Source organism: Astyanax mexicanus, chromosome 1, assembly GCF_023375975.1.
Source record: "Astyanax mexicanus isolate ESR-SI-001 chromosome 1, AstMex3_surface, whole genome shotgun sequence".
In the NCBI taxonomy this organism is placed as follows: domain Eukaryota; kingdom Metazoa; phylum Chordata; class Actinopteri; order Characiformes; family Acestrorhamphidae; genus Astyanax; species Astyanax mexicanus.
The window spans coordinates 127,109,502-127,120,138 of NC_064408.1; the positions used below are offsets into that span (position 1 = coordinate 127,109,502).

The window sequence follows — 10,637 nt, forward strand, 5'->3', positions numbered from 1 at the left end:
CAAATGTATACAAAATTAAAGAAATAAACATATGCAAGTACGAAAAAACAAGTATGAAGAAGAAAAAAAATGTAAACGTCTACTGGATGTTGTTTGTTATGTGGATTGGTCTCTTTAATGCTGGACCCTCGGCTCGGATTGCGTCTCGGACTGCAGGGTTTGGGGAGGGGGGAGTGGTTTCAGATTAAGACACCAGGATTTTCACACGGCCTAAATTTAGCCCCTCAACACGACCCGGCCTGAAGCTCAACCTCACAACTAAACCTGAGCCGGATTTAACCAGAACTTTCCTATAGTTTATTAGCGAAACAGCTGAAAAGGAACTAAAGCGTGAGAAAATATGACATAACAATCTGTTTTGGAGCAATTCTTCTAAAAATGTGGCTGAAAATTGGATCAGTTTTGGCGTTCTGCCTGTTTTTCATGTGCGGTAAGATTTCTTCATACTTTTTTTGAATGTTTTACTCCAAACTGAGCTTTATGTGTGTGATAAATTAAATTCTGTACGTTTAGTTTCGGTTTCACACTGCATCATGTCTGCCTATACTCAACTCTGATTGCTTTTTAGAAGGTTTCCAGTTCGAAAACTTTCCTTTACAGGTGTTGTGCTGAATTCTGCCTCCCTGCCAGAATTCGTCTCGATCCTTCAAATGTAACAGATTGCCCTCAGATTACTTATTTTTAGTTTATATAAGGGTTAATCTACAGTTACAGTAGATACAGAATCACCAACACTGTAATCTGTTGTACCCGTACTGCTCTGTAATTAATCTACAGTTACAGTAGATACAGAATCACCAGCACTGTAATCTGTTGTACCCGTACTGCTCTGTAATTAATCTACAGTTACAGTAGATACAGAATCACCAGCACCGTAATCTGTTGTACCCGTACTGCTCTGTAATTATTCTACAGTTACAGTAGATACAGAATCACCAGCACCGTAATCTGTTGTACCCGTACTGCTCTGTAATTAATCTACAGTTACAGTAGATACAGAATCACCAGCACTGTAATCTGTTGTACCCGTACTGCTCTGTAATTAATCTACAGTTACAGTAGATACAGAATCACTTCACTATTGTATCTTGTTACTGGTACCGTGTGTGTTTAGTCTCTCGGTGTGATGCCGGCTGTGCGGAGGTGGACTCTATGACGGAGGCGGTGGCGGGTCAGAGGTTTCTGTTGGGCTGTATTTCCTGTAAGCAGAGGGAGGAGGTGGTGGCCGAGGCGTCGGTGGACTGGTACTTCACACCATCTGGGCTTAATGACTCCGTCCACGTGAGTGTCAATCACACTCGATACACTATACACCCAAAAATATGAATGAATGAAGTTACACTTATTTAGCACCTTTCTTGAAACCCTAGGATGCTTTACGCTTTCACGTTTTTATACACAACCATTCATACTCAACACGCATCCATCCACCGTAAGAAGAGGCAGCCAATAGCGCACAGCGTACTCTCAACCGGAAACAACCTTCCACCTCAAGAACTGCATCCGGCACTAATCCATCCATGCCATCCTATACTATACACATATACCTATATATAGTAGGGGTCTAACTTTAAAGAAAATTCACGTTTCGGTTCACTCCTCAGTATTAACCCCACGGTTTGGTACGTTTTCAGTATGTTTTCAGTATGTTTTCAGTATGTTTTCAGTACGTTTTCAGTACGTTTTCAGTATGTTTTCAGTACGTTTTCAGTATGTTTTCAGTATGTTTTCAGTACATTTTCAGTATGTTTTGTAGAAAAATAAAGAGGCAGGACATTCTGTATATCCTCACCTTTATTAACTTCATAATAACAATGAATCATCATTATAATCATGTTTTATGTTTAATCTTTTATTAAATTCTTGTAACCCGAATTCTCTCCTCTAAACTATCATGAGAGTTTGTGGTTATATACATGAAGTAGCTTAAATATTTAAATGTTACTTAAGTATATTTAAAATAGTTCCATTTTAGTACAATTAAGTACATTTTTAAGCACAATTTAATTAAGACTTTTGTACTATTTTTATACTGTAATTAAAGTATAATAAGTACAGAAAAGAAGTTGTTCTATTTTAGCACTCTTTAAATATACTGATTACTTTAGTGCATTTTAGCACAATAATGCTTTAATACTCTACTTTAATCTACTTTTTTCACTAGGGTTTTTTTTCCTTTAATAAATAAAATCTTTATTTAAAAAGTGCTTTTATATCACTTAACATGACCTAACATGGCATGTGTCCGTGTATCTAACCACCTTCAGACCGCCTGTACCTGTTTTACTTAATCTTATTTATTCTTAACTTTTATTTCTTATTTTAGTTCTTCCTTTACTTTTTTATTTCCTTTTTATTTGTTTCCTTATTTTTTATTATTATTTTCTTAATAGTTTTGTATTATTGCTTTTTAACTTATTTTGATTTTCATTTATTATTATTACTATTATTTTTATTATTATTATTATTGCTTTTTGTATTTTTATTATATTATGTAAAAGTTATTTTTAGCTAATTTCAACTAATTGTTATATTCTATTGATCTTGATTTTTTATCAATTGAAGCTAGCTTTATTCTAATTATATATTGTTTATTTTATTCTAATTCTATTTTTATATTTTATTTACTGTTATTTTAAAATAATTAAATTGAGCTTTTATTTAGTTAAATTTAGCTCGGCTACATTAAAAAAATGAGGGTTGCCCTCAATGTACATCCGAGTCAAAATAAAGGTTGATTGATTAATTGATTGATTGATTAATTGATTGATTGATTGATCGATCTCTCTCTCCTCCAGATCTTTAATTATGAGCATCCGATCTCCATCATCATGGACAAGCAGTTTGAGGAGCGTCTGGAGTGGCAGGGGACGAAGAGAACGGCGGACATTCAGATCGGAGCCATCTTCATCCACAACGTCACGTTTAACGACTCGGGAACGTACGAGTGCGTGATCCGGAGAACGCTGTTCCTCACGGTGGGGGAACACAAGGTGGAGATCAGGAGGACGGTGGAGCTCAGCGTGGTGGCTGAAGGTGAGAGCTTTACCACTGAACGAAGGTTTTGCTTAATTTAACACTGATTCAGGCTTGTGAAAAATCATCACTGTAATAGTAAGAAAAATAAAATCAATACAATAGTAACATATTTGCTGGAGAAAAAGATGAAAGGTGAAAGTTGAAGCACTGAAACTTGTATTCAAGGTTTAAGATTTTTTAATTGCCATTTATACAGACCACAGTCAATTAACTACTGTCTATTTGCTCTTGCATAAAGCAGATTTTGGAGTCCTATAAAATCAGTAAATCAAATTGTTATTAAATGACACTATTAAATCCTAGAAGAACCCTTTCACTACTATTGAACATAAAAGTTCTAAATAATATTACTGTAGCATTTTGGAGTAAATGGATGTTAAACTTAGGAAAAGTGTCAAATCGTTTTTACATAAACCAGATTTTGGAGTCTTATAAAACAAGCAAATCAAACTGTTATAAAATTACACTATTAAATCCTAGAAGAATACTTTCACTACTTTTGAACATAAAAGTTTTAACTGATTTTACTGTAGCATTTTGGAGTAAATTAATGTTAAACTTATGAACAGTGTCTATTCCTTTTTATATAAACCAGATTTTAAAGTCATATAAAACCAGCAAATCAAACTATTATCAAATGAAACCATTAAATCCTAAAATAGACCTTTTACTACTATTAATTATAAAAGTTCATAATAAAATTACTGTAGCATTTTGGAGTAAATAGACATCAAACTCTGGAAAAGTTTTTACATAAACCAGATTCTTTGAGTCCTATTAAACCAGCAAATTAAACTGTTATTAAATGACACTATTAAATCCTAGAATAACCTATTCACTACTATTGATCATAAAAGTTCTAAGTGATTCTACTGTAGCATTTTGGAATAAATTGACGTTAAACTTAGAAAAAAGTGTCTAATCGTTTTTACATAAACCAGATTTTGAAGTCCTATAAAACCAGCAAATTAAACTGTTCTTTAATAACACCATTCAATCCTAGAAGAAACCTTTTAATACTATTGATCATAAAAGTTTTAAGTGATTTTACTGTAGCATTTTGGAGTAAATGGATGTTAAACTTAGGAAAAGTGTCTATTTGTTTTTATATAAACCAGATTTTGAAGTCCTATAAAACCAGCAAATTAAATTATTATCAAATGAAACCATTAAATCCTAGAAGAACCCATTCACTACTATTGATCACAAAAGTTCTAAGTGGTTTTACTGTAGCATTTTGGAGTAAAAATACATCAAATTTAGGAAAATGTCTGTTCGTTTTTACATAAACCAGCAAATCAAACTGTTATCAAATGACACCTTTAAATGCACAAAGAACACATTCTATACTATTAATGAAATAAGTTTAATAAAGAAGGATAATAATAAAGTATTAGTAGAGAAACACATAGTAGAATAAAGACTGTAATTATTATACAACTACAAGTATATATGTAGTGCAGCTGAAATATATAAAAAAATATACATAAATGTGTTTTTGATGTTGTTGTTGTTTCAGCGAATCGTGAGCTGACGGCGGTGATCTCTGAGATCATGATGTACGTACTGATCGTGTTTCTGCAGCTGTGGATGTTCGGGGTTCTGATCTACTGCTATAAGAAGATCTACGCCGAGAACGAGGCGCGAGAGGCCCGGAAAGCCCTGCGCGAGAGGAACCAGTACGACCCATATTCGCTCTTACACTGATATACTAATCTCTATATTCCCTCTAATCTCTATATATACCCAAAGCATCATGGGAACAAACTGTTGTTAAAAACTTTGAAAATTATGAAATACAGCAGGAGAAAATTACGGTAAGCAGGGATGACAGATAATTACTGTGTTTTACACTTATTTTCTTGCATGTTTTTTTTTTATATATTCAGTAATCACATAACCATAAACAGAAATAGTTAAACTCTTTTAACCCTCCTGTTATGTTACGAGTTTAAAAGATTTTTTTGTCATCAATATACAGCTCTGATAAAAAAAAAATAAGAGACTTTAAAAACTATGAGTTTCTTTGATTTTAGCAAACTGAAAACCTCTGGAATATAATCAAGAGGAAGATGGATGATCACAAGCCATCAAACCACCAAACTGAACTGCTTGAATTTTTACACCAGGAGTAAAGCAGCATAAAGTTATCCAAAAGCAGTGTGTAAGACTGGTGGAGGAGAACATGATGCCAAGATGCATGAAAAAAACTGTGATTAAAAACCAACCAGGGTTATTCCACTAAATATTGATTATTTCTGAACTCTTAAAACTTTATGAATATGAACTTGTTTTCTTTGCATTATTTGAGGTCTGAAAGCTCTGCCTCTTTTTCTCATTTTCTGTAAATAAATGCTCTAAATGAGAATATTTTTATTTGGAATTTGGGAGAAATGTTGTCTGTAGTTTATAGAATAAAACAACAATGTTCATTTTACTCAAATATAAACCTATAAATAGCAAAATCAGAGAAACCGATTCAGAAACTGAAGTGATCTCTTCATTTTTTTTTTTACAGAGCTGTATAATATGAAAATGGTTCATCTCACATATTTGCAACCACCCCTGCAAAAACTAAAACTAAATTGCAATGTTATGTTTTAATGTTCAATGTAAAACTATTGTGTTTTATTATATGTTGGTCTTTCAAAAGCGATAAAGTAGTGAAACATTACATTTGATTAAAAAAAAAAAGAGTGAATTATCCTAATTGAAGCATTGCCTGCGCTGCAAAAAAATTAATTGGCAAAACTCAACAAAATATATGTAAATAAGTGAATTAAGACTTAAATCAAGCAGAAATCTTGAAATCTTGCTGTCCTAAAATGTGCACACAAGATGCAGAATAACTTTTTTACTGTGCTTATTATTTAGTGTTCAAATTACTTAAAACAAGGTACAAATTCCAAGTAAGACTAAATAAGAGCGTACATTCTAAAATACATACACTTACACTCCAGAGCTTAGTGATACAACAAGTTTTATGAGATTAAAACATTAAGATTTGTTGCCTTGAAATGAGATTTTAACACTTGTTTCTTAAGATTGTGTTAGAGGTGAGGAACAGTATTGCACTAAATATTGATAGAATAATTAGTAATGGAGTTAATATTTAGAGTAAAGTATATATTTTTTGTTTCAGATCATCTTTTGGATAATTAGACATGAACCGGCTCAAACTGACCCCAGAACAGTATTGCTGTTCTTTATAAATGAAGATAACAGGAGGGTTAATAAAAAAAACCTTTTATTTTACAGTTAGTTTCCTTAAAACTGCCAGTTACACTGCAAAAACTAGACAAAATATATGCAAATTAAGATAAATATATGTATACTAAGCAAAATAAATCTGCCAATAGAGTAAGCAAAATTTTCTTAGCAAGATTTCTTACAAAAAGTCTCAATGTCACGCCTGACCCTGTTTCCTGTCTGTCCTCGTGCCTGTGTTGTCCCACGTGACCCGTGCCCCTGTGTTCTGCCTGTGATTTTCCATTACCTCATGTCTCATTTGTAGCTCCACCCCTTCCCCAGGTGTTTCCACTCCCAGTGTGTTTCCTGTTTAGTTAAATAGCTTTCCTCTGTCACCTGTCCTCTGTCGGTCTTTGCACTGTCTCCTGTTGTTTGTCTCTTTCTCTGCGTTTCTTAGATTCTTAGTGTTTCCTTGTTCCTCGTAGCCTTTAACTCTCTTCCCTTGTTATTTTGTTCCTAGTTTAGTAGTTATTCCCTGTTTAAGTTCTTAGCTCTGTTTAGTTTCTTGTCTACTCCCTTGTCCTGTCTAGCTTTAGTTATTAGTTTATTTCTTTGTTTATCTACTCCCGCTTTGTTTGTTAGTTATTATCTATCTAGTTTAGTTCCTTATTGTTTTCCTCGTTTGTTTTTGTCAGCCTCCCTATTTGTTTGTAGTTTATATTTATCTTCCTGTTTATTCTGTTATTTTCTAGTTCCCTGTGTTTTCCCTAGTTTATTCCCTTGCCCTGTTTTAGTTTATCCTGCCTAGTTTTATAGTCTCCCCGTTTGTTTATCTTTAGTACCTCTTGTTTGTTTGTTAGTTTTAGCTCGCCTCTGTTTCTTGTTTTTTCTTTGTTTCTTGTTTACTTGTTTATTTGTTTATATATATATGTATGTTTATTTAATAAATTCGCCCTACCTGTGAATACGTCCGCCTCCACGTCTCTCTGCCTGGGTCAAACCCTGACACTCAAAATGAGTGAAATAACATCTAACTCAAGCAAAAAAGTCGCCGTTTTTGGACACATATTATTTTTAGTTCAAATTACTTAAAATAATGTACAGATTCTAAGTAAAAATGATTAAGATAATTATCCCTAAAATAAGTAAAATAATCTAACATTTACACAATGCTTAGTAAGATAAAAAAAAAAGTTTTATCAGAGAAGAAAATAAGATTTATTGCCTTAAATTAAAAAAAAATTACTTGCTTAGATTTAGTTTTTTACAGTGTAACAGATTCAGTTTAGTGTTTTCCACTTATACAGAACAATTTAGTAAAATCATCTGCTGTTCACTGATTATACCTGTTTCTCTGAACGCTCTCTCTGATTGGCTCTGATTGAGCTTGATGACATCACTCTGCTCTTGTGTTTCAGGCTGATTGACCCGAAGGACGGGTGTGACGGGGTGCATCTGGAGTGAGCTCTGCTGTCATCATTACTGTGATAATAGTGATGATATATAATAGTGAGGGGTAAATATATACAGTATATATATATATACAGCTCTGTAAAAATGAAGAGAGCACTTCAGTTTCTGAATCAGTTTCTCTGATTTTGCTATTTATAGGTTTATGTTTGAGTAAAATGAACATTGTTGTTTTATTCTATAAACTACAGACAACATTTCTCCCAAATTACAAATAAAAATATTCTCATTTAGAGCATTTATTTACAGAAAATGAGAAATGGTTCATGAAATAAGTTCAATAATCAATATTTGGTGGAATAATCCTGGTTGGTTTTTAATCACAGTTTTTTTTTTCATGCATCTTGGCATCATGTCCTCCTCCACCAGTCTTACACACTGCTTTTGGATAACTTTATGCTGCTTTACTCCTGGTGCAAAAATTCAAGCAGTTCAGTTTGGTGGTTTGATGGTTTGTGATCATCCATCTTCCTCTTGATTATATTCCAGAGGCTTTTAATTTGGGAAAATCAAAGAAAATCATCATTATCATTTTTTTCAGAGCTGTATAAAGAACTCGGACTGTTATGTTTATGCAGCTCTTTAAACTTTTACTATACTGAATTATTTTTGAGAATACTTCTGTGAACAATATGTCAAAAACTATTGATGGCTTTGATTTTGATAAGACATTAAATCAGTGTTGTAAGTGTGTAACATTTGTAACATGTGTCTTGTAATTATAAAGTCATTATTGTAACAGTAATGTAAATGTACTGTGAATGTATTAGAGTAATGTAACAGTAACAGTGTTAGAGCAGTACTGTAACAGTATTTGTAAGAGTAATACTAAGGTTTAGTAACAGTAAAGTAACAGTGATGTTAAAGTTTTGTAATTTTATGTTTTGTAGAGATTTCTGGCAGCAGTTAATATAATCGTTAGATAACCCAAACCCTCCCAGTCTGTGGTCAGAACAAGACGTTATCCTAAAGTAGTTTTATTACATTTATTGCAGTGTATTGTTAATTATTGTTGCGATTCATTGCTCATTCATCACTGATTTCGCATGTAAAGCCAGTGTTGTGCCGAATTCAGCACCCCCGCCGGGAAAAGCACCCCCTCTACCCACTGTCTTCCTGGCTTCCTGGCAGCCTCTCCCGAGAGAGGTGGTGCTTTTCCTGGCGGGGGTTCTGAATTCAGCACCATAGTAAAGCCACCATAATGCACCCCCGCCATAAAAAGCACCCTCTCTCGAGAGCACATACGCACATACGTCTCCTCAATAAAAGCAGAGATAACTGCTTTAGCTAACGTTAATTAGAAACGCGTTCTGAGAGGCTGTGCTTTTCATGGCGGGGTGCAGATTTTAGCATGCTTTCAAAATAAAAGTTTATTTTTAAAGAACATTTCTGCTTTTTCTGTGGCATAATTTTTTTTGGGCGAGACAAATCCACCTAATTCTGATATTGAGTGGGACAAATCTTACAGAATTGTAGCAGTATTGTAACAGAAGTGTGAGAGGATTTAAGAAGTAGTGTTACTGTAGTGTAGCACAAGAATAACAGATGAAAAAAGGGTACCACTTTAAAATAAGACTACCTGTATAAAGGGTTTATAAATGGTTTACAATTAGTTTATTAATGGTTACTAATTAGGTTGTAAATGCCTTAAAAATCATTAATAATCATTAAAAATCTTTATTAATCAGTTATAACACATACGTAGAATATAATACGTAGAAAGAGCAACAATATAGATGGCTGTGGGTTCACTATTTGGCAAGGAGCAGGTCATTGTTGCTCTTTTTATTATATATTATATAGAAAGCTGTCTCTCTGCGATCCAGAACTGGATGAAGGATAATTTTCTCATGCTAAACAGTAATAAGACCGAGCTCATCCTCTCCCTCTACCCAAGTCCAAAATTTGGGCGTTCTTCTAGATTCCACTCTCTCTTTTACAGCTCACATCAACTCTGTGGTGAAAACTGCATTCTTTCATCTGCGCAGAATAGCTAAAATTCGACGATCCCTTACTCAGTCCACTGCTGAAATACTCCTTCATGCTTTCATTTCCAGCAGACTAGATTACTGTAACTCCTTGCTCGCTGGCATTAGTTCTTCCTCTATCCATAAACTCCAGATGGTACAAAACGCAGCTGCCCGTTTACTCACTCACACTCGCACCCATGAACACATTACACCTGTTCTCCAAAATCTTCACTGGCTCCCTGTTAAATACAGGATTCAATTCAAGATTCTCTTACTTACCTATAAGGCATTAAATAATCTTGCACCTCCTTATCTGTCAAACCTTCTTCTTCCTTACAGACCATCTCGATCCCTTAGGTCTGCTACTGCTGGACTTCTTAAAGTCCCAGCCTCTAAACTCCGTGGCTTTGGTGATCGGGCTTTTTCCAGACTTGCTCCTCAACTATGGAATTCTCTCCCATCTGTGGTCAAACAATCCTCCTCTCTTTCCTTGTTCAAATCTACACTCAAGACTCACCTCTTTTCTCTTGCCTACGGCCTTCCCTCTGTTTAATGTACTATACCACTTATCCCTGCTGTCTGTTCTCGTACTATGTTGATTGTCTGTCACCACTTGTTGTGTAATGTTTCTATTTGTTTTCACAAATGATGACTGTAAGCGTCTTTGGGTTTTAGAAAAGCGCTATATAAAAATAAAGTATTATTATTATTATTATTATTATTATATTGTTATGTTTGTTTGTGCTTATTGAGAGAATGAACAGAGGTTCATTCATAATCACCAAAAATCTTTACTTTTAACTTTTAGTATTTACAAGTTTAAATTTGTTTTACTACATTATTTATTATTTATTACAAAAAAAAAGAAAAAAAAAAGAAAAAACAATATATATATATATATATATATTTTTTTTTCCCCCAATTATTTATAATGTAATAAAGAATATATCATGTAATTCATCACTTCAT

The 10,637-nt window shown here is 33.6% G+C and overlaps 1 protein-coding gene across 1 annotated transcript; it reads left to right on the plus strand.

Annotated features, from left to right (window-relative positions):
- Window positions 1-216: 216 nt before the first annotated feature.
- Window positions 217-9,086, plus strand: si:ch211-225p5.8 (sodium channel subunit beta-1). Its single transcript, XM_022662571.2, has 5 exons — window positions 217-430; window positions 1,115-1,281; window positions 2,799-3,036; window positions 4,559-4,718; window positions 7,647-9,086. The coding sequence occupies exons 1-5, from the start codon at window positions 379-381 to the stop codon at window positions 7,690-7,692; spliced, it is 663 nt and encodes a 220-aa protein (XP_022518292.2). The 5' UTR covers window positions 217-378; the 3' UTR covers window positions 7,693-9,086.
- The last annotated feature ends 1,551 nt before the right edge of the window (window positions 9,087-10,637 follow it).

What these genes read in the sequence shown, in the direction of transcription:
- si:ch211-225p5.8 (XM_022662571.2), top strand. Translation starts at nt 379, where the DNA reads ATGTGGCTGAAAATTGGATCAGTTTTGGCGTTCTGCCTGTTTTTCATG. An exon ending in GGCTTAATGACTCCGTCCAC is followed by an intron (nt 1,282 to 2,798) that starts GTGAGTGTCAAT and finishes TCTCTCCTCCAG; the next exon opens with ATCTTTAATTATGAGCATCC. An exon ending in GCTCAGCGTGGTGGCTGAAG is followed by an intron (nt 3,037 to 4,558) that starts GTGAGAGCTTTA and finishes TTGTTGTTTCAG; the next exon opens with CGAATCGTGAGCTGACGGCG.